Source organism: Bufo gargarizans, chromosome 5 (genome assembly GCF_014858855.1).
Source record: "Bufo gargarizans isolate SCDJY-AF-19 chromosome 5, ASM1485885v1, whole genome shotgun sequence".
NCBI classification, from domain to species: Eukaryota; Metazoa; Chordata; class Amphibia; order Anura; family Bufonidae; genus Bufo; species Bufo gargarizans.
In genome coordinates this window covers 204,569,101-204,594,538 of record NC_058084.1, presented here as the reverse complement: position 1 = coordinate 204,594,538, position 25,438 = coordinate 204,569,101, and the positions used below count along the sequence as shown (strand labels likewise).

The window sequence follows — 25,438 nt, the reverse complement described above, 5'->3', positions numbered from 1 at the left end:
AAGGTGCGAGCTATTCACAAGGAGTTAAGACACTCCCTGACGCTGCCGCAGGTATCCCTGAGACACCTGGCATGGATAATGGGTCTTTTGGCATCGTCCATTCAAGCAATTTTTCCGGCTCCTCTTCATTACAGGGCGTTACAACTCCTCAAAATTGCACATCTACGAGCGGGGGTGTCTTATGCCGACACCCTCCTTCTAGACGAGGAAACCAGACAGGAATTGACGTGGTGGATCCACAATCTCTCGGTGTGGAATGGCAGGGAGCGATTTTCGGTCCCCAGCCGGACCTCATTATAGAGTCGGATGCCAGGCTTCATGGCTGGGGGGCTCATTGCAACGGCATCTCCACCGGAGGGCCCTGGTCTCTGGACGAAACGCGACTTCACATCAACTCTCTGGAGCTCCTGGCAGGCACTTTAGCAATCCGGAGTTTTGCCAACGACACAGTCAGAGCATGTATCAGGCTCCGCATGGACAATGTATCGGCGGTCCGATACGTGAATTGCATGGGCGTACTGACACACTTAGCAAGAGATTTCTGGGAGCATTGCTGGTCCAGGAACATCATGGTGGTCGCAGAGTACCTTCCGGGCCTCCACAATACTCAGGCAGACTGGAGTTCGCGTTTCATGACCGACTCCAGCGAAATTAGACATGACAGTCTTCTCTGCCGTTTCATCTCGATGGGGCCCTTTCTTCATCGACCTTTTTGCGTCACGTTTGAACGCACAACTTCCCAGGTTTTTCAGCTGGCGGCCGGATCCGGAGGCGATGGACGCCTTCCTCCAACAGTGGTCAGTCTCCCTCATGTACGTGTTCCCGCCGTTTGCGCTCATCCCGAGGGTTCGGCTTCAGATTCGGTGCCAATCTGCCGAACTAGTCCCGATTCTGCCTTTTTGGAGAACCCAATCGTGGTTCCCCCACCTGTTAGAATTGCTCATCGACGAACCGGTCCTCCTGCCCGCTCACACTCACTTACTCAAAGGACAAGCCAGTCAGCTGCACCTGTTGCTTCAAGTAGGGGTTCTACAACTCCTTGCATGCAGGGTGTTGGGGGTCCCTGGGACGTCACGGGCGTTTCAGACACGACTAGACTCTTACTGGAGAGTGCATGGGCTCCCGGATCTAGACGAGCCTATCTGGCGTCCTGGGATTCCTGGGCTCGTTGGTGCTTCACTCGGGATCTGGATCCCGTTGAGGCACCTGTAAATGCTGTGTTGCTTTTTCTGTTGTTATTGTTCGAAGAAGGTAAAGCATACCATACTATCAACCTTTACAAGTCCGCAATCTCGTCTCAACATAGTGGTTTTGATGGATGCCCGGCAGGGCAGCACCCTCTAGTCTGTAGGCTGCTCCGAAGTTCTCGTCTTTCCAGGCCACAGAGACCACGTTTCTCGGCGACCTGGGATGTGTCTACGGTTTTGAACTTTTTCATTGCATGGCCGTCTAACGAACAGTTGTCTTTACGACAGTTGTCCGCGAAACTGGTCACATTGTTTTGCCTGATCTCTTGCAAAAGAGTGTCGGATGTGCGGGCTTTGGACCATGACGCCCGTGCATTTAATCCAGAGGGAGTTACGTTTAATATCTCTCGACGTACGAAAACTAACATCCGTTCTGTGTCCTATCCATTTTTTCCCTCTTCACCGCAGCTGTGTCCTGTGGCTTGCCTACGAGAATATGAATCACACACGCTTGGATTACGCTCTTCGGCTCATCCTCATCTGTTCATCTTTTTCCGCAGACCTTACACTCTCACGCTGGGTCAAGTGGATCTTATCCCTCTCGAGGGTTGATACTTCCATTTTTACCGCACACTCAGTTCGGAGAGCGGCAGCCAAGTCCATGACTGCCTCTGGTGCGCGCTTGGAAGATGTCATGAAGCTACCAGATTGGTCTAGGGCCTCCACCTTCCGTGAATTCTATTTTCGGCCACCATCTCACGCTTTTTCCTCTGTGGTGGCTCGACTTTAAACTTGCAATATGAGCCTCCGTGTCCTGATATACAATTACATGATTTTCCTATTACATTACGTAAAGTCGTGATTTTATGAAGGACATGGAGGCGAGTATTGCCCCACCCCTCTTGCTGACCCTCCCTGATTGCCCTTCTTGATTGTCGGTTTAACTTCTCAGCTATTTTGTACCCTGTTAACCAGTAACAGTGCTATATGTGTGATACTTGTCCCACTCTGTCCTTATCAATTGTTTTCTTCATAGGTTGAAGAGGTCAGGTCTTTGAGGACATGCTCCAGCATTCTTTGCTTCTAGTTCCGGTTTTCCCTGTTCTTGCTTCCAGTTGAGGAGGTCTCGGAAGAAGTTTTCCAGTCGATCCGGTCGAGTTGTCCAGAAGATGTTATTTCTCTTCCTGTTGGTCTCAGTTGGAATTCCTGGCAGTACACAAAGAAAGAGGAGGACCCCAATGGGAACAGACCTTATATACACTGGGATTGAGGGGAGGGGTTGTTACCATGGTTTCTGTACCCTCAATGTTGTTTTTCTTTGCTGCTATGGTAGAAGTAAAGAGAGAGTTAATGCAATACTCGCCTCTGTGTCCTTCATAAAATCATAACTTTACGTCATTTAATAGGAAAATCATGTAATTTTCCTTCTAGATTGCAGGTTGTCTTTGAGGATAGTGTTCCTATTTTTTATACACTGGAGGAGGCTGCAGAATGGATGGCTGGATATAAAGGGACTTAAATAGTCCTATGGACTTGTGAAGGCTGCAGCCCCTTTGTTGTGTGTGGTGGGTGTTGTTGGGGGGTAAGGTGTATTTCTGGAATAGAGTTCTCAGGTTGATATTAGCCGGGGGACAAGTGGTGGGATGAGGATGGGGTGGTGGGGTGAGTTTTGCTTTTTTTTTTTTTTTTCTGACCCAGTATATTGGTTAAGATATTAGCGTGGAATATACGAGGTATGGGGCACAAAGTTACCAGATGTGCCATTTTTTATTTGATTCCTAAACATCTTCCAGGCATAGTTGGTTTAATGGAAACACACCTGACTAAAGACACCATTCATTTAACAAAAAAAGAACTGGATGAGTTGTTATCACTCAGTCTACACTAGTTATTCTAGGGGGATTTTTGTATTGATACATACAAAGGTTGACTTTAAGTGCATTTCCATGTCTAGTGATGGGGAAGGGAAATATACCTCCCTCCATGGTAAATTAAATGGTTCAAAATGTATTTTCGCATTTGTATACATTCCTCCGCCATATTCTCTTTATATACTGGGTCAACTAATAAGATTTATGGATCAGAGGGAAGGCTGTGCAACTATCATTATTGGCGATTTCCACTGTGTAATAGATATAGAACTGGACAGGTTCAGTAGTACCCGGGGGGAAAATGTTCCTTGTAGATATATTTCCCCACTGGCAAAAATTTGCAGAGCAACGGGTTTTGTTGATGTTTGAAGGCATAAGAATGGTAGTACCAAGGCCTTCTCCTGCTGTAGTAGAACAGGGGGCTCATGTCTATTGACTTGGCTCTAATTAAACACGGATATGTTGGCAGCGTGGTCAAAATGTGTTATGAGCCAAGATCGGTCTCCGATCACTCTCCTTTGTTGTTGGAGATGGATCTTGGTTGGGGTAGATGTCTGGGACGCTATGAAAGCATTTATTAGGGGAATCCTACTGAGTAGATTAGCATTTATGAGGAGGGACTTTGCTTTGAAAGAGAAGGAACTTAAAGAAGAGGCTAATAGAAAAGAGCAAGCATATTATCAGAAAGATGTTAAGCGAGAGGATATGATAGAGGCACAACGAAAATATGGTGATTTCATGTATGAAAATGCTCAACTAAGGATTTTTTTTCTCCAGCTATAATGCTTTTAGAGAATCAAGGAAACCTGGTAAGCTATTATGTAACATTGTTAAGAACCAGGGTAGTTCCCCCTTTATACTTGCATTGAGATCATCACAAGGTAATATTCTTCAGAGTCAGGAAGAAATTAGGGACGCCTTCCACTGTTACTTTAGTAAGTAAGGTATCTGAACAGGAGATGGAAGACTACCTAAACCATATTACATTTCCAAGGTTATCTGAGGAGCAGAGATCTGATCTATATTCATCGATCTCTGTGACTGATCTACAGAAGGCCTTGAATTCAATTCAAGGTAACACTTCTACGGGCTCAGATGGGTTACCATTTGAGGTCTATAGGAGAAACCGGGAAGCGTTTCTCCCCTGCTTGGTGGAGGTCATTAATGACTCAGCCCAGGAGGGGAAACTACCTAGATCTATGATGGAGGCTATGTTAATAGGAAAAAAGGGAAAAGATCTGCTGGAGGTCTGCGCATACAGACCTATATCTTTGCTCAACACAGATATTAAAATTATTGCTAAGGTATTGTCGATTACACTTGGAAAAGTTATAGAAAACTTTATACATTCCGATCAATGTGGTTTCATTCCGGGGAAGAGTACTCACTATAATATAAGGCATCTCTTCTCTAGTATGCAGGTGAAGGGGGGCCCTCGCTCCATCCTGTCACTGGATGCCACTAAGGCTTTTGACGGGATGGAGTGGGGCTTTCTCTGGACAACAATTTGGTATTTTGAAATTGGGGACTATTTCATTAATTTGACACAAATGTTATATACAAACCCGACGGCTCAAATTAGTGTCAATGGTGTGTTAACCCCTCCTGTTTTACTATCAAGAAGTATGCATCAGGGACACCCGCTGTCCACTCTTTTATTCAATCTTTTTTTTAGAACCTTTGGCCTTAAAGATCAGACAGGATGGCTCAATAAGGGGTTTTGGAGAAGATGGGAGTGTAGGAAAAGTGTCTTTATATGCAGACGCCATTCTTCTTTGTTTGGGGGATACCCCGAATAGACTACCGAATATTATTCACAGTGTGGAGGAGTTCGGAGGTATGTCGGAGCTAGAAATTAATTGGAATAAGACTATTTTGTTACCTCTAGAGGATATGACACAGGTTAACACAGGGGGAGTGAGGATACTTGGGCCACAGGAATCCTTAAAGTATTTGGGGATTAGAGTTTCCGCCTCTACGGATGGTTTTATTTCACTTAATATTATCCCTCTAATTAAAAAAACAAAAGCTAAGATTGAGATCTGATCAAAATTACCACTATCGATGGCCGATAGAATCTCACTTATTAAAATGATTATTCTCCCTCAATTTTTGTATCTGTTCATGGCCGCACCAGTCTGGATTGGTAATAGTAGATTTTCACTTATGGATAAGTTACCAAATTAATTAATTTGGGGGAGAAAACGTGTTAGAATGAAAATAAAATATCTTCATTATCCTGTTATAGTTCAGGAGGATTGGGTGTACCCTTTTTCAGAGGTTATTATTTGGCAGCTCAGCTACAGAAGATAAGGGAATGGCAGCTAGACCCTGTGCTAAATGATTTGGTTCATAACTCAGGAAATAAAAGCATATTTGTGTTGCTTGTATCTGGAAACTAAATCAGATGAAGGACCCCGCTTGTCGTGCCATGGTCAATCTTCTTAAGGTGTGGGACTATATGAGGAAGTTATTAGAGGTTACTACTGCACTTGATTTCACGCCACTTTGGGGAAATGTTTATTTGGGTGAATTTTTGAATATATGTCACAGGATAAGTTCTGGATAAACTTGGGTATTAATTATATTTCTCAGCTTTTTAGAGATGGGGGTCATTCTTACATTAGATGAGATTACCCATTTAGAAGGGATTAGCAAGATTAATTGGTTTAGATACAGATAACTATATTCGGCTTACACTTCCACAGGCCAATCTTAGTTATTTACAGTGGAACATAATAGATTAATAGATATTCTGACGAAGGCACTGGGGGGGGGGGGGGGGGTTAAATTATCAAATATATGTAGGGGATTGATCCATGGCATGATAAGTAGGGTGTTTTTTCCTAGTTGGCTGAGGTGGAGACGTGAAACTCCTGGATAAGTACAGATAGACTGGGTTAGAATTTATAGGAACATGAGTAGATGCCCAGTGAATACAAATCATACTGCAATACAATTTCATTTTGTACATCGGCTATACTTGTCTCCTGCTCGAATAGCAGGGGTGCATGAGGGGCCTAACTCGAGTTGCCCTAGGGGGGACCATGAGTTTGCTGACATCATGCATCTTTGCTGGTACTGCAGATATGTTCAGGTATTTTCACAAGGTGTATATGGAATTGTTAAAAATAGGATTGGGGTACAGCTGCCTTTTAATGCTCAAGTGGCCATATTAGGGGATATTGTGAAAGATCAGGGTTCAGCTCATAAGTTTAAACTCATTTCCATGATGTTTATGTTGGCCAGAGTGATTATAGCATGTGGGTGGATGGCAAGAGCTCCCCCTGACATTATTAAAAGGCTCAATCTGGTTAATAAGGTGAAGGCCTATAAAAAGATTATATACCTCTCAAAATAAGTCTAAAGAATAGTCCAAAATATGATCTTCGCCGGGTCCGTAAGAACCTGCTGTATAAATATATCACAAGGAACTAACTCCTAAGGTGAACACCATAAAAAAAAAACGGTGCAAAAAAAGCAATTTTTTTGTCACCTTACATCACAAAGAGTGTAATACCAAGCGATCAAAAAGTCATACGCATGCCAAAATCATACCAATTAAACAGTCATCTCACCCTGCAAAAAAATGAGACCCTACCAAAGACAATCGCCGATAAAATAAAAAAAGCTATGGCTCTCAGAATATGAAGTCACTAAAACATGATTTTTTATGTTTTAAAAATGCTGTTATTATTGTAAAACTTAAATAAAAAAAAATAAAAAAAAGAATACATATTAGGTATCGCCGTCTCCATAAGAACCTGCTGTCTAAAAATACTACATAAACTAACCCCTCAGGTGAACACTGTGTAAAAAAAAAAAAAAAGTTGTCAAAGGAATTAAGTAATGTCATAGCCAGACCCTTATTTATATGTGATGCCAATATTCAAAAAGGGGCCAAAAACAGAGCCTGGAAACTATAGGCCAGTAAGTTTAACATCTGTTGTGGGTAAACTGAAGGTTTTCTGAGAGATGCTATATTAGAGCATCTCAATGGAAATAAGCAAATAACGCCATATCAGCATGGCTTCGTGAGGGATCGGTCATGTCAGACTAATTTAATCAGTTTCTATGAGGAGGTAAGTTCTAGACTTGACAGCGGCGAATCAATGGATGTCGTATATCTGGACTTCTCCAAAGCATTTGACACTGTACCACATAAAAGGTTAGTATATAAAATGAGAATGCTCGGACTGGGAGAAAACATCTGTATGTGGGTAAGTAACTGGCTCAGTGATAGAAAACAGAGGGTGGTTATTAACGGTAACACTCAGATTGGGTCACTGTCACTAGTGGGGTACCTCAGGGGTCAGTATTGGGCCCTATTCTCTTCAATATATTTATTAATGATCTTGTAGAAGGCTTGCATCGTAAAGTATCAATTTTCGCAGATGACACTAAACTGTGTAAAGTAATTTACACTGATGAGGACAGTATACTACTACAGAGGGATCTGGATAGATTGGAGGCTTGGGCAGATAAGTGGCAGATGAGGTTTAACACTGATAAATGTAAAGTTATGCACATGGGAAGGAAAAATGCAAGTCACCCGTACATACTAAATGGAAAAACACTCGGTAACACTGACATGGAAAAGGATCTAGGAATTTTAATAAACAGCAAACTAAGCTGCAAAAACCAGTGTCAGGCAGCTGCTGCCAAGGCCAACAAGATAATGGGTTGCATCAGAAGGGGCATAGATTCCCGTGATAAGAACATAGTCCTACCACTTTACAAATCGCTATTCAGACCACACATGGAGTACTGTGTACAGTTCTGGGCTCCTGTAAACAAGGCAGACATAGCAGAGCTGGAGAAGGTCCAGAGGAGGGCATCTAAAGTAATAACTGGAATGGGGCAACTACAGTACCCTGAAAGATTATCAAAATTAGGGTTATTCACTTTAGAAAAAAGACGACTGAGGGGAGATCTAATTAATATGTATAAATATATCAGGGGTCAGTACAGAGATCTATCCCATCAGCTATTTATCCCCAGGACTGTGACTGTGACGAGGGGACATCCTCTGCGTCTGGAGGAAAGAAGGTTTGTACACAAACATAGAAAAGGATTCTTTACGGTAAGAGCAGTGAGACTATGGAACTCTCTGCCTGAGGAGGTGGTGATGGTGAGTACAATAATGGAATTCAAGAGGGGCCTGGACGTATTTCTGGAGCTTAATAATATTACAGGCTATAGCTACTAGAGAGGGGTCGTTGATCCAGGGAGTTATTCTGATTGCCTGATTGGAGTCGGGAAGGAATTTTTTATTCCCCTAAAGTGGAGAAAATTGGCTTCTACCTCACAGGGGGTTTTTTTTAGCCTTCCTCTGGATCAACTTGCAGGATAACAGGCCGAACTGGATGGACAAATGGTTTTTTTCGGCCTTATGTACTATGTTACTATGTCAAAAAAAACTTTTTGGTCACCTTACATCACAAAAAGTGTAAAACCAAGCAATCAAAAAGTCATATGCACCCCAAAATAGTACTAATCAAACTGTCATCTCATACCGAAAAAAATGAGTCCCTACATAAGGCCTTGTCATTTCCGTAACAACCTACTCTATAAATATAGCACATGATCTAGCATGTCAGATGAACATTGTAAAAAACTAAAAATAAAAACCAGCTATTTGTTATCTTGTCTCACAAAACGTGTAAAATAGAGCAACCAAAAATCATATGTACCCTAAAATAGTACCAACAAAACTGACACCTTATCCCGTAGTTTCTAAAATGGGGTCACTTTTTTGGAGTTTCGACTCTAGGGGTGCATCAGTGGGGCTTCAAATGTGACATGGCAACTTAAAATTATCACAGTGAAATCTGCCTTCCAAAAACCATATGGCGTTCCTTTCCTTCTGCGCCCTGTCGTGTGCCCATACAGTAGTTTACAACCACATATGGGGTGTTTCTGTAAACTACAGAATCAGAGTAATAAATATTGAGGTTTTTTTGGCTTTTAATCCTAGCTTTGTTACTGGAGAAAATGGATTACAATGGCAAATCTGCCCAAAAAGTTAAATTCTGAAATTTCGTCTCCATTTTCCTTTAATTCTTGTGGCACACCTAAAGGGTTAACAAAGTTTGTAAAATCAGTTTTGAATACCTTGAGGGTGTAGTTTCTAAAAAGAGGCCATTTATGGGTGGTTTCTATTATGTAAGCCCCACTAAGTTTCTTCAGAACTGATTTGCTTCTAAACTTCTAAGCCTTCTAACATCCCCAAAAAAGAAACTGTCATTTACAAAATGTTCCAAACATGAAGTAGACATATGAGAAATGTCAAGTAATTACTATTTTAGGAGGTATCACTATCTGTTATAAAAGTAGAGAAATAGAAATTTTGAAAATTGCTAATTTTTCCCAATTTTTTTTTTTATAAATAAAAATGAAATATTTTGACTTAAATTTACCACTGTCAAGAAGTACAATTTGTGACGAGAGAGCAATCTCAGAATGACTTGGATAAGTAAAAACGTTTAAAGTTATCACCACATAAAGTGACACGTCAGATTTGCAAACAATGGCCTAGTCCTTAAGGTGAAAAATGGCAGGGTCCTGAAGGGGTTAAGAGGGTTTTCTGGTAGAAATAAGGCACAACATAGTCTTAAGAATAGATGCTCCAGAATTGCCATGTAACTAAAACAGACATATGTATGTGTCAGGAAAAGTTTATAGCATGCTTGAATGATGCAATTACTTTTATATTAAGTGTGTATGCAGACCCATAGAGAATGGATGGGTCTGCACCCGTTCCGCAAAATTGCGGAACGGGTGCGGACCCTTTTGCAGACATTTGAATGGATCCTAATACTGCATGTGTATTTCTCTTCTCCTACTCTCTTAATTGATAAAGACACGTTCGTTGGTTTGTCTATTTTAATTTATCTTTTTATCAGTTTAAAATGTTTGTTTCTCTTTTTGATATTACAGATAACACTGCTATTTTATATAGGTAAATATCAAGGTTACATAAAGACACATGTCATTGCTGGTGAATAACTTACCAGAAGTTTCTTGCCTGAACTAATTTTTTGCTGCTCTTTCTCCTTTTTAGTATCTGCCTCTGTTGCAACAGCCAGTACCTGGTATCTGTGCAGAGAGAACAATGCATTAGATCAAAGCTGCAATGGGGTCCAAACAAAACTTGGAAATGTTATCAAACTGCAAAATCATATTGTAGTAAGAGTACTTTCACACTTGCAGCAGAGGATTCCGGCTGGCAATCCGGACGCAAACAGATGGCATTTGTCAAACGGATTCGGATCCGTCTGACAAATGCATTGAAATACCGGATCCGTCTCTCCGGTGTCATCCGGAAAAACTGATCTGGTATTATTATTTTTTTTTTGCATTTTTTAAGGAATGCACAGACCGGAAAGCCGGATCCATTTTGCCGCAACACTTAATGCTGGATCCGGCATTAATACACTTCAATGTAAATTAATGCCGGATCTGGCATTCCGGCAAGTGATCAGTATTTTTGGCCAGAGAGAAAACTGCAGCATGCTGCGGTATTTTCTCAGTCCAAAAAATGTAAGAGGGGCTGAATTGCTGATCCTGATGCATCCGGAACGGAATGCTCTCCATTCAGAATGCATTAGGATAAAACTGATCAGTTTTTTCCGGTATTGAGCTCCTGTGGTGGAACTCAATACCAGAAAACATAAACGCTAGTGTGAAAGTACCCTAAAAATTTTAATTTTTTTTTTTTTTAGATCAGTTTATCAATTTAGGATCTAAGGCATCAGGCATTATACTGGATTTAGTATAAAACTTAAGTGTCACAGGGGGAAAGGAGAGGAGAATAGAGACTGTATTTCTGTGAAAGCAAGGGGATTCAATGACTGAGTGAACATTCCATATCTTCTGAAAATACCTGCTATAATATTACCACACCAGATCACAAATCTTTTCTAAAATAGAGCTAAAAAGGAATTCCATCCAAAAATTAGAAAAGTCTGTGAAGATTCTCATTTATCCAGGTCATGGTATATCTGTAAAGAATAAATCAAGGCAACTGGACGTACTGTAGATTTCTTGAAAACGTTTCAAGAAATCTACAGTAAGCCCAGTTGCCTTGATTTATTCTTTACAGATAAAAATTTGAAAACACTATATTTTTTTATAAATATATATATATAGACAACTAATAATACTTGTTTACATACATGATTCCATTTTTCTATCCATTTGTGGAGGACATTTTTAAAATACGATCAGGAATTGCATCCATATTGGTTGCCACTTTTGAACTGGCTTCTCAGAAACCGCCAACAAACTGCCAGAATAATCCATTAACACCACCTGCTCGTCAGTGGTGAAGAGCACCGCATTAACCTGCAGCGATCTCCTCCACATTATGCCATCACTCATCCCCATACAAACTCGCTGTTTGCCGGCAGCAGATCATTTTTACATAGCTGCCGGCAAACAATGATTTTGGTGACTACACAAACTATGTAATTACTTGACGAACGAGCGTTTCACTCATTCATCAGGTAATCGGCGGCACCTTTACACCAGCAGATAATCGCTAATGAGCATTCCTATGAAAGCTCATTACCAATTATCAAGCGTATTCCCGGTCCGTATAAAGGGACCTTTAGTTACTTTGGTCAGTCTGAGGAGTTAATCAGATATTTGTAGAGAAGTGATTAAATAAGAAGGTACGCAAGTTTTCACTTCTTTTCTGACAAAAAGGCCCCCACCATACGTGACAATCAGAGAGCATGTACAATGCATTGTGAATGTCTTCAGTCCCTTTCACTTTTTTCACATTTTATGGAGTTGCGGTTTGTGCTAAAATGAAAACATATTTAAGTTTTCGCCATCATTCTGCACTAAATATCTCATAATGAGAATGTTTGAAATCTCTACAAATTTATTGAAAAGGAAAAAACTAAATATTGCAGTGATATAACTATTCAGACCCTTTAGTCAGTACTTAGTTAAAGAACCTTTGTCAGCGATTACAGCCTACAGTTTACACATCTGGATTTGGGGATTTTCTGACATTCTTATCTGAAGACCCTCTCAAGTTCTGTGAGGTTGGATGGTGACTGTCCGTGGACAGTCTTTTTCAGGTCTCTCAAGAGATATTCGACTGGGTTCAAGCCAGGGCTCTAGCTGCACCACTCAAGGAGATTCAGAGTTGTCCCTAAGCCATTCCTGTGTTGTGTTGGCTGTGTGCTTATGGTAATTGTTTTGTTTGTAAATTTTCGGCCCAGTTTCTGGTTCAGCTGTCATAGCCACTGAAAAACACCAAACAGTATGATGCTGCCACCACCATGATTCACTGTATGGTATTAGGCAGCTGCTGAGCAGTGCCTGGTTTCTTCCAAATATCAAGCTTAGCATTGAGGCCAAAAAAATTTCATCTTGGTTTACCTTCATACAGAGAATCTTGTTTTTCAAATCCTTTTTTTGAAAAGTCTAGGAAGGCTTTCAAGTGTCTTTTACTGAGAAGAGGCTTCTTTCTAGCCACTTTGTCATAAAGCCCAATTTGGGAGAGTGCTGCAGTGATGGTTGACCTTCTGGAAGTTTCTCCCATCTGCAAACAGGATCTTTGGAGCTCAGTCTGAGTTACCATTAGGTTCTTGGTCACCTCTCATACCGAGGCCTTTCTCCAGGAGTCCTGGTTGTTCCAAACATCTTCCATCTAAGAATCACGGAGGCCACTGTACTCTTGGGAACAACTTTCAGTGCAGCAGAAATTTTTTGTACCCTTCTCCAGATCTGTGCCCCCAGAAAATCCTGTCTCGTAGCTCTCCAGGAAGTCAACTGTAAGACCTTATATAGGTAGGCCTCTATCTTTCCAAATCATGTCCAATCAACTGAATTTACCACAGTTGGACTCCAATCAAGGTGTAGAAACATCTCAAAAGATGATCAAGAGAAATGAGAGGCCCCAGAGCAATTGCAAGTGTCAAAAGAAAATGGTCTGAATATTTATGTCCTTGCTAAAAAAATATATTTTATTTTTAATAAAATTTGCAAACATTTCTAAAATCTTGTTTTCACTTGCAGGTTGCAGGTGCAGGTTGATGGAGGAAATTTTAAAGCACACAGCCACAAAACAAAATGTTAAAGATGTGAAAGGGTCTGAAGACTTTCCAAATGCATTGTATGCTGTCTGACTGATGGGGGTGGGTGGGATAACAACAAGGTTTATTCTTGTCACTTTTTCCTGGGATAATTTAAACCCATAGAGGGAGAGGAGGAAGGTTTGTGAGCCTCCTCCTCTCCTTCCATGCTGCCTGCTCTTCCCTCTCCAGCCAACCCTCTCCTCCTCCAGACAGACTAAACTGCAAGTTGCAAGTACACTCACTATATGCAGCTCTCACTTCAAACTAATCTAATTCAGACAACTCGAGCCATGTTCATTGAGCAAGACCAAGAACGCAATTCTAGTTGCATTTGACCTGAGGAAGAGTCCTCAGAAACATTCTTCCCCCACCCTTGGACTTACTCAAAATAATATTGTCCTTTTCTGCTTGAACAAACTCAGCTCGGGCTAATCAGTGGGGAGGGGGATTTAAAGTGGCTGCCTAATTTTATTTTATTCTTTTCAATGTTTTCAGCACATAAAGTCAGTTATTAAAGCATAACTGTCATATTTTCTCTCATAATTCATTTTTCATATATGTTGGGGATACAGAAGGAGGGCAACTAAAGTAATAACTGGAATGGGGGGGACTACAGTACCCTGAAAGATTATCAACATTAGGGTTATTCACTTTAGAAAAAAGACGACTGAGGGGAGATCAAATTACTATGTATAAATATATCAGGGACAGAGATCTCTCCTATCATCTATTTATCCCCAGGACTGTGACGAGGGGACATCCTCTGCGTCTAGAGGAAAGAAGGTTTGTACACAAACATAGAAGAGGATTCTTTACGGTAAGAGCAGTGAGACTATGGAACTCTCTGCCTGAGGAGGTGGTGATGGTGAGTACAATAAAGGAATTCAAGAGGGGCCTGGATGTATTTCTGGAGTGTAATAATATTACAGGCTATAGCTACTAGAGAGGGGTCGTTGATCCAGGGAGTTATTCTGATTGCCTGATTGGAGTCGGGAAGGAATTTTTTATTCCCCTAAAGTGGGGAAAATTGGCTTCTACCTCAAAGTTTTTTGTTTTTTTTGCTTTCCTCTGGATCAACTTGCAGGATGACAGGCCGAACTGGATGGACAAATGTCTTTTTTCGGCCTTATGTACTATGTTACTATGTGTAACAGATCACCTGGCACCCCGACTGAGTACCTCCGTTGCTGGATGCTCCTAGCGTTTCCTGAGGTCTCCAAGAACTCTGGCAGACACCACCATCACCGAACCGAAGACGCATATAAATCCTCTCAAGCATATGAATGCTGTAGACCAGGGATGTCAAACTCGTGGCCCTCCAGCTGTTGCAAAACTACAACTCCCATCATGCCTGGGCATACTGCAGCTATCAGGGAATGCTGGGAGTTGTAGTTTTGCAACATCTGGAGGGCCATGAGTTTGACATCCATGCTGTAGACAGTGGAATAGGAAACCATACGAATAGGTTTACGCTCCTAGCAGTCAAACTGGAACAGCATACCATAAATCCTCCCCCAAGAATGAGACGACACTTCACTTTCAGGGTTAAAACAGGAACTCACTGTACTTGCACGTACAGACTCTTTTATTCCCAAACCACCAACATAGTACTGCCCACAGGGTTTTGAAATACAACCAATCAATATATTACAACACATACAATGTAAGTACAGCAACCAATCGGTCACGCCCCTAGGGGATCAGAAGGGAGACTGCGACACAGGACAGATACAATACAACCCCCCACAATGCATCATGGTTTCCTCCTCTCTGCCCTGGAGACAACCGAGGAGCAGACCAATTATCTCTCAGGACAAAGGGAAATCGCCAATACACATGTGGAGACAACAGGACAGACATCACCATTTAAACACACAATGGGACAATGGCACAATGGGACAATAGAACAATGGGACAATAGAAACACACCCAGCATATTCCTCCCCTCTGTCTATCCACTCAACTATCTCCCAAGCTGACAAGTTACACTTATTATAAATGGTTACAACTTTGTGAGTTTACATTGTCCATACATATAACTTACATCAATTTAACCAGTATAACTTGGGGACAAACCTATCCAAAATTCACTTGAATAGGTTCAGGGGTTTAAAAGTTAGTATGGGCCATAATCCTGAGGCAAGAGGCTGGTAAACAGGCCTCTCCCAGTGGCGAGGTTGGTTTCGCCACACTATGTAAAAGAGTTCAAGAGGGGACTGGATATATTTCGGGAGTGTAATAATATTACAGGTTATAGCTACTAGAGAGGGGTAGTTGATCCAGGGAGTTATTCCGATTGCCTAATTGGAGTCGGGAAGGAATTTTTTTCCCCTGAAGTGGGGAAAATTGGCTTCTACCTCACAGTTTTTTGTTTTTTTTGCCTTCCTCTGGATCAACTTGCAGGATGACAGGCCGAACTGGATGGACAAATGTCTTTTTTCGGCCTTATGTACTATGTTATTATGTTTTTGCTGCTGTGGGGATAATCCATTATCACTAATTATTGTGTTCACATACCACTTGTTTAATAAGATTCCGTCCATAGTAACCGCTCCTCACAAGTCTTCTTTCTGACTATCTTCTCAAGATGGCCGCCGATGCCCTTACCCTGAGGCTCAGACCTCCCTCCCTAACTAACCAGAATTCATTCGGCTCATCTCGGGACCGCGCAGCCTCACCCTAACTAATTGGCTTTCTCGAGACTTAAACACACCCTCTTCCTCCTGAGTAGTTGATCGTGAATTTTTATTGCAAATTTTATTGCGTATATCGGCACTATCCCGATCCGACGGGAGCACGCACGCAGTGTTCGGGACTGCCCACTACTACATCCTCCGTCTTCTGTATATAGAAGATAGGAGACGGAGGACACCTAGCAACGCCACACCACTTAAATGCCTGGGGGAGGGAAGAACATGCTGCAATTACTAGGTAATTCAATATTTCCAAAATTATTAACTAGGTAACTACGGAAAACTTAGTCAGACCAATTCAATTACATGAAGAAAAAAAAAATATGACAGTTATCCTTTAATATAATACTATTAGGAGATTTGTGTCTTGCTTTGTATAGTGCTGCTCACTTATTCAGTCCAATCTTCATCACTGACTGTATGGTGCTCTAATCCCTACATGGTTGCTCATCATGTGACCAGACTAAGTGTCCTCCAATAAGTAACACTACGCAAGGTAAGGAAAACTAGCACATGCGTAATGGAAGCTTGTTAACATTCTAGCCAACATATACCTGGAAAACTCTTTCACTGTTAGCACATAATGCTGTTATTTTTAATCCATAATTTGTCTCTGACAACATCTAAGATTTCTTGTACTCAGAACATTACATTTGCACTCACTTGTAGCTTTCGACCTGTCGACAAGAAGACACAGTAACAAAGGAATCCGTTTTAGGACTGTATCTTAGGGGACCTGGTAAAAGGAACCCTGGCAGGTAACGTCCAAATGCATAGCTCTCCTGCTCAAAGAACATAAGCATCCCATCCATTGACTGAATACAAATCAAATCTCGACCTGTAGAAGAAAATACATTTCCGTTAATACTTGACTAATTGAAATATATCAGTAACAATTACATAATCATAGGACTGTCTCAGATATTTACTTTCATTAGTCAGATCTACAGTGGTTTTTCCAACTTGTACATAATATGCCATAAATGTAAGACAGAGGCACCTCTGGGACCCACACATATGTGAAAATTGAGGTTTCCAATGAATCGCCTGGTTAGGCAGCTGCCACGCCCAGACACAGAATGAATAGAGAGGTGGCCTTCACTTCCATGGGAGTTATTGAGACAAGAGCAACTGAGAAGTTACCAGTAGAAAACAGGAAATGTCAATGTATTGTGTTAAATGTTTATAACAAAAGCATGATTTTATATGTCATATTCTGATAACACATAGCCTTTAAGACTGCAGACTGTGCAATAATAACTATTATTATTCCTCTGTCAATAGGATGTGGCTTTACATGGACTGAAACAGTTCAATCATTATTAAAGTGTGCACAGACACATTAAAAGTGTTATCCAGTCCCTTGAAATTTTGGACCCAAAGTTTAGAATGGTATAAACTTACTATACTTACGGCTTACAGTGATTATGTTTAGACACAAACATATGCCAACTGCTGCCCACAGTAGACACTTTTGCGGCTACTGCTGCAGTGGTCAAATGATACAGAAACTGGTTGGGAGCATAGTATGCGAAGGGTGGGTCGAGGAAGCATTAAGGTATTACCCGGTTTGCTACTTTATACCATTCTAAGATTCTGGTAAAAAAAAAAAAAAAAACACACTGGTGAATCTCTCCCATGCCATGCATTCAGATTTATGGCAATTTTTTCAGTTACAGTCACAACTGTAAAATATGGCATTCAACTTTAAAGTGTACCTTCAGTTTCCAAAGGAAAACAATTAGAATGTAGGACCAGCCAAAGTCTGAAATCAGTGGTGTAGCTGACCAGCTAAGACATGTCCTAGGTTGCTAACATAGCTTATATGCTTATATAGCTAGACCTGCCAATAACCTTAATACAGTTCCTATGTCTGTGTGTTAAAGACAAAAAGCTGAGTTAATTACAGTGAATTCATGTTTTGGATGTCATATAACTGTTATATATTGTGTTCACAGAAGCAGAAAAGATAATATGCCTTTAAGATAAATTCTATGGATGTGAGGTAAGCTCAATGACACAGCAGAAACAACAAATCATAGAGATAAACTGTTGTTGCTGGGCAGGAGTCTTGACCAATCACAGCCAGCCTCACACACAGCCTGTGTGGGAAATCCCCCTAGCAGAAGCTGTTGGAATCATTATTCACCAGAGAGGAGCTGAACAGACACACACTCCACTAAGAGCTTTGTTTTATGGAAGAGGCCAAAATAGGTATTTCAAAACAGTTATATAATGTTCCTACTGTTAATATAGTGATTAGAACTGTATACTGAACCAGTTATATGTGTGTTTACTTACAGTTGCCCCAATTGTAAACTACAAAGTTCACAATCCAAATTCAAATTCCAATTGCATACAACTATACCAGATCATACCTCAACCAATCTGCAAATAGTTACTGCTAACTGCATATTATAAACTGCGACCAAATTCAGCAAGTAGAACTATTAGTTAGACCTCAGATATACCTCTCACAGAGATCAAGTCCTTAAATAACTTAAAGTGAAAGTACAGATACTCAAAAGAGAAATATATCCACCATTTTATGTTGAATGACAAGATTGAACAGTTGAACCACCATCTTATAAATACCACCATTTTATGATACTTTATTCAACAGCATGGACTATCTGCAGCGGAGGAGGCAGTGTTATATATGAAGAAAAGTTAAAGTTTATAAAGAAGTTATTTCAAGCATTTGGTGTGCTCTTTAAACCTACTGTTTCCATAGAACGGAGATAGAGGAATTACAGAGTAATAGACAGTCTGGTTAGACTAAAAGTCAGAGATATCAAAATTCTTCTACTGCAACAGCCAAAAAGGCACTTCATAGTGCTGCGCCTGCCACAGTGGAACTATTATTCCAAGAGGGCGAACTGAACTCCTCAACTTGCACAGTAAAGAGCCGTATTAGAGCAGCGGAGCGCCAGCCTATACCGCCACGCAGCAACTGTTCCATGAGTGAGCAAACAAAGACACCTCAGCAGAGCTACCATAGAGGCCATAGAACGTGTGCATTAGTCAAACTGCAGCTGACTCTTAAAGTGGCAGAACGGCAAAATAGTCAGAGAAAGAGCGCCAACCCTCCTGGGATCCCTAGAGAGAGAAAGAGACGCATGGTGGGAGGCCAAAATCCAGAGCTAGAGTGCCCACACCGCTATCCATGGAGAGACCACGTACTAAAGCCAGCTAGTTTCCCGCCACTAGGCCCAAAGCCTGCAGAAGCGTATACAAGCCAGCGCATCACAAGTCATCACAGAGCATTGCAAGCCTACACAGAGCATCGCATCATATCAAGAAAAGACACGTCTCTTTTAAGACTGACATTTGTGCCTGCTCTTCAGAATAAGGTCAGAGCTTTCCTTTTACTACTTATCAATGCATATAAGCTTTGGCATAAAGAGACATTTTTTTGTTCAGAAATAAGAGACTTTAAAGTAAAACAAAGAACAGTTTCTAGTACACGGACTCTAAAGTATTTAAAGTGAAAGTCATTTATTTCTGCATTCTTTTAGTATTGCATTTAAAGTTAGTCATTTATTGCCTGCATTTATCGATGTTACATTTAAAGTGAAAGTCGATTATTTCTGCATTTCTGTCAGAATTGCATTTAAAGTGAAAGGCATCTTATTATTTGTATTAATTGTGATAGCATTAAAAGTAAAATGTCTGAGCCTAGTATTACCATACCACTGTTAGAGGATGCAAAGATAGATAGAGTAGAAGTTGAAGAAGACGGGAACCTGTCTGAGATAGAAGAGTCTGATGCAGGCATTAGTCTTGCCTCAAAGAAATATAGCCCAAGCAGATGAAATAAGACGTTCATCACGTGCCAGAAAACCGACCCCAAAGATGCTGGAAAATTTGGAGCAAGAAGCAGCACTGAAAAGAAAAAAGTTCACCAGAATGTATAAGTGGAAATTAAACATTAAAGACATTCTTAAAAAGCTAAAGCAAGAAAGTATAAAAAGGGAACTTGAGTGATATTGTAGAGACGGTAGAAGAATCTGAATCAGAGCTTATGGCAGCATATGTCAACCTGCGGTCGTTTACGACACCTTCCCAGGATATTGTAAGGAACATGAACACATGTACTGCGGTCAATAAAGATTTAGTAACGCTCATGAGAGAACTATCATCTGCAGCTAATTACGATGAAGTTAAAGCAAGAAGTAGAATGAATGAGCTTTTTATGAGAGACAATGCTAGGTCCTTAGGGGGAACCACAATCTCAAGTGTGACTTCCTTCGCTAGCAGAAGTGCCACCAATATATCAGAGTCCTCAAATACTTCAGCCAAAAGAAAGGAATTAGCTGAACAACTTGCTGTCAAGAGAGCAGAAATTTAAATGGAAGCTGCCATCGAGGCACAGCGCTGTCAAATGGAAGCACAGTGCCATCAAATGGAAGCTGAAATGGAGGCACAGCGCCATAAAATGGAAGCTGAATTGAAAAGTCTGGAAAGGCAAAAAGTAGTTAAGATCATAGAAGCCAGAATCAGTACACAAAGAGGATATGAATCAGAGTAATCATAAGTTCAAATCTGTACTAAGTGAAGAAGCAGACTCCTACTTTCCTACATACTCCCAGGAGAATGGAAGGAAATCTCCAACACTTAGTGAGTAAATAAGTCAAAATCCTTCTATCCCTGCTCAGAAAGACAAAGAGAGGCCTAGTCCAGTGTTAGGAAAAAAGTGTGTGGATTTATTCTCTATCTCTACCAGAAAAGAAGAAGAAAGGGACTCACCTAATTCAGAACTAAGTGAGAAAATAGAACCGGATGATTCTATTCCTAGATGCCACGGCAATGCTCATGAGAATGTTACATCCATTGTCCCAGCAATACCGCAGAGAACAGTTCTAGCTAAACTTTCTGTTCCGGAACCTACTGTATTTTCAGGAGACGTACTGAAGTTCATAGAGTGGAAGGCAAGTTTTGAGATGATAAAAGAGCATCATTGCTTCAGTCCAGTATACAAGTTATTCTACCTTCAGAGATATGTTGGTGGAGAAGCCAAGAAAGTTCTTGAAGGTAACTTCTATAGAAAAGACGAAGACGCCTACAAGCACGCTTGGGAAGATATGGTTATCCTTTCTTAGTACAAAGAGCCTTTGTTACCTGAAGAAGTGGCTTCTAGATGGAATGTGACTAAACAGTTAGATCTAGGCAAGAACTTCACAAGTTTTAAAGAGTTATCTGAGTTAGTCAATAAGGAAGCACGAATAGCATATAATTAGGGCTGCAACGATTAATCGACTTTATCGATAACGGGATTCGTTGTCGACGAATCCAGTTATCGAATAATCGCCAATTTGTTGCTATGCGGGTGGGCGGTTTACTTTAAATCAGTGCATCTTTATTTTACCTTACAATGAAGCTCCAGTAACAGGCAGAGCGGGCAGCGGCGTAACGTCACTTACTCACGCAACGAGCCTGCTCCTCCTGCTTCAGTCATAAAGTTGGAGGAGCAGGCGTGTCACGTGAGTGAGTGATGTTACGCCGCCGCCCACCGGAGCTTTAATGTAAAGTAATAAAGATGCGCTGAGTAAAAGTTACTGCCAGAATAGTCTTCTGTGAGCAGTGGGGCCGGGGCTGTTATGGGGGGGGATCTGTGGATGGCACTGCTATGGGGAGTGGGATCTGTGCACTGTTATGGAGAGGGGGAATCTGTGCACTGTTATGGAGAGGGGGGATCTGTGCACCGTTATGGAGAGGGGGGATCTGTGCACTGTTATGGAGAGGGGGGATCTGTGCACTGTTATGGAGAGGGGGGATCTGTGCACTGTTATGGAGAGGGGGGATCTGTGCACTGTTATGGAGAGGGGGGATCTGTGCACTGTTATGGAGAGGGGGGATCTGTGCACTGTTATGGGGAGGGGGATCTGTGCACTGATATGGGGAGGGGGGGATCTGTACACTGATATGGGAGGGGGATCTGTGGATGACAATTATGGGGGAGATCTGTGGATGACACATATACAGGATAAAAATTCCGGTTAGAGGTTTTAAAATTATAAGATGTATTGATAGATATCTGATCATCTTGCCTAGTTCGCATCTGCTATAGGGAATTAGACTGAACTAATTCCATAAAGCTCATTGTACTGCACATAGTAGAACAATCAGGCACAGATATACAGTACAGACCAAAAGTTTGGACACACCTTCTCATTCAAAGAGTTTTCTTTATTTTCATGGACTATGAAAATTGTAGATTCACACTGAATGCATCGAAACTATGAATTAACACATGTGGAATTATATACATAACAAAAAAAAGTCATATTCTAGGTTCTTCAAAGTAGCCACCTTTTGCTTTGATTACTGCTTTGCACACTCTTGGCATTCTCTTGTTGAGCTTCAAGAGGTAGTCACCTGAAATGGTTTTCACTTCACAGGTGTGCCCTGTCAGGTTTAATAAGCGGGATTTCTTGCCTTATAAATGGGGTTGGGACCATCAGTTGCATTGTGGAGAAGTCAGGTGGATACACAGCTGATAGTCCTACTGAATAGACTGTTAGAATTTGTATTATGGCAAGAAAAAAGCAGTAAAGAAAAACGAGTGGCCATCATTACTTTAAGAAATGAAAGTCAGTCAGTCCGAAAAATTGGGAAAACTTTGAAAGTATCCCCAAGTGCAGTCACAAAAACCATCAAGTGCTACAAAGAAACTGGCTCACATGCGGACCGCCCCAGGAAAGGAAGACCAAGAGTCACCTCTGCTGCGGAGGATAAGTTCATCCGAGTCACCAGCCTCAGAAATCGCAGGTTAACAGCAGCTCAGATTAGAGACCAGGTCAATACCACACAGAGTTCTAGCAGCAGACACATCTCTAGAACAACTGTTAAGAGGAGACTGTGTGAATCATGGTAGAATATCTGCTAGGAAACCACTGCTAAGGACAGGCAACAAGCAGAAGAGACTTGTTTGGGCTAAAGAACACAAGGAATGGACATTAGACCAGTGGAAATCTGTGCTTTGGTCTGATGAGTCCAAATTTGAGATCTTTGGTTCCAACCACCGTGTCTTTGTGCAAAGCAGAAAAGGTGAATGGGTGGACTCTGCATGCCTGGTTCCCACCGTGAAGCATGGAGGAGGAGGTGTGATGGTGTGGGGGTGCTTTGCTGGTGACACTGTTGGGGATTTATTCAAAATTGAAGGCATCCTGAACCAGCATGGCTACCACAGCATCTTGCAGCGGCATGCTATTCCATCCGGTTTGCGTTTAGTTGGACCATCATTTATTTTTCAACAGGACAATGACCCCAAACACACCTCCAGGCTGTGTAAGGGCTATTTGACCATGAAGGAGAGTGATGGGGTGCTGCGCCAGATGACCTGGCCTCCACAGTCACCGGACCTGAACCCAATCAAGATGGTTTGGGGTGAGCTGGACCGCAGAGTGAAGGCAAAAGGGCCAACAAGTGCTAAGCATCTCTCGGAACTCCTTCAAGACTGTTGGAAGACCATTTCAGGTGACTACCTCTTGAAGCTCATCAAGAGAATGGCAAGAGTGTGCAAAGCAGTAATCAAAGCAAAAGGTGGCTACTTTGAAGAACCTAGAATATTACATATTTTCAGTTGTTTCACACTTTTTTGTTATGTATATAATTCCATCAGTGTGAATCTACAATTTTCATAGTCATGAAAATAAAGAAAACTCTTTGAATTAGAAGGTGTGTCCAAGCTTTTGGTCTGCACGGTATATTTCTCTGAAAAACAAGCATTTGTGGTAGAAACAACAGAACTATTTGAGGTGTCTAGTGGATCCAATTCCAATGGAGTATCCTGAAAATGCCTTTTCAATGTTAGGCTAAGTGCAAATCTATTAACATCTAGAATAGTTCTGCATAAATCAAAATGAGTAGTGGGGGAAAAAGATGAACCTTTTCTAAGAACATTAATTTGCGCCTCCGTTATTATTGACGCCGGCATGGTAATAACCTGTATATCTTTTACACTTTCTTGTAGCGGGAGGGGTAACATTGAGTTTTTCTGTGCCTCCTCCTGCCCTCTGTTTTTTACAGATTTCTTATGTTGCGATCAGATTAATTCATCCTCCACTTTATTTAGATTTTCTTTAATTTTGTTATCCAGATTCAGGAAAGTAGGCTTCTCAACATAAATGGAGAGTGACTCTTGTATGGATTTAATCTCATTTCTCACATCAGATCAAATTTGGTGTTCATGTTGCACGATCAGTTCCATTAATTTCAAAGAACGGTCTGAGAGGATTGCTTGCCACTGAGTGATTAAGGACTCAGAAGAGACATTGGTCGGTTGCTTTTTTATCCTTAGACCTCTTGGAATCATTTGTGTATCTATATATTTTGTAGCAAGGTCGCTAATGTCTCCGCTAAGGGAGTTTGGTGTTAGACTGTTGATAGGTTACGATTGTCCCGAAGCCTTGGTACCACGAAAGGTAATCACAGGAGAAAGGGTGAACCCTACACTGTTCAAACTGATCTAGGGTGGGGTTACCAACTATAAGTCCAGCAAAAGTAATCAAGATCCTTGAATCCGAGTTTGCAGACATAAGTTCTAAAGAAAAGAGTGTATCCCAAGAAGACAAAGTTCATACACAGAGGAAGAAAGTATTACGCAGAATCAACAAGGTCATCTTGAAATGCCCTTACCCTTTAGAGCACGACCTTGTCTGCCAAATAACAGAAATCTTGCCCTAGCAAGATTTAAATGTTTGAAGAAAAGGATCGGAAGAGATCCTAAACTAAAGAATGATTATTTGAAATTCATGGCAGGCATCCTCGAAGAGGGACATGCAGAGAAAGTTAAAAATCAACCTAAAGAAGGAGAAGTGTGGTACATCCCACATCAAGGTGTTTACCACTCAAAGAAACCAGATAAGATTAGAGTAGTATTTTATTGCTCAGCAAAGTACAATGGTGTTGCATTTATCTACTAAAAGGACGAGATCTTACAAACAAATCTGCCTGGAGTACTCTGATTCAGAAAGTATCCCATAGCGGTCATGTGTGACGTTGAAAATATGTTCCACCAGTTTCATGTGAATAAGGAAGATAGAGACTTCCTGAAGTTTCTATGGTGGGAAGACGGAGATACAGAAGCAGAGTCAGCAGAATACAGAATTAAAAGTACACTTGATTGGAGCAGCATCGTCTCCAGGTTGCGCCAATTATGGTATAAAGTACCTGGACAATCAGAATGAAGAGGATTGCCCATCAGCAGCAAAAAATGTTGGGAAAAACTTTTATGTAGATGATGGTCTTATGAATATAGAGCCCACAGAATCTGCAATCGAACTAGTGAAAGGAAGCAAAAGAGTTATGTGCAAGAGGAAACCTGCACCTTCACAAATTCATCTCAAACAACAGAGAGGTATTGGAATCCATCAGTGACTCTGAATGTACATCTCAATTATGATCATCTTCTAGTTCAAAACGAACTTGGATTGGGATGGAATGTAGAGAATGACAAGTTCTTTATTGAAGTATCTACTGAAGAGAAAATTGCAACTAGACACACCATTCCTTCCGCAGTGGCTTCTATATATGATCCTTTAGGATTCTTGGCCCCGATGATCCTCAAAGCAAAAGAAATGCTGCAAGAA

General features: G+C 41.2%; 1 protein-coding gene across 1 annotated transcript in view; it reads right to left on the bottom strand.

The window, feature by feature from the left end:
- BBS9 (Bardet-Biedl syndrome 9) overlaps positions 1–25,438 on the bottom strand; it is a 394,796-nt gene that overhangs the window by 288,154 nt on the left and 81,204 nt on the right. Inside the window, 2 exon segments of the mRNA XM_044293961.1 lie at positions 10,072–10,156; positions 16,509–16,683. Of these exon segments, the coding sequence (XP_044149896.1) occupies positions 10,072–10,156; positions 16,509–16,683 (260 nt within the window).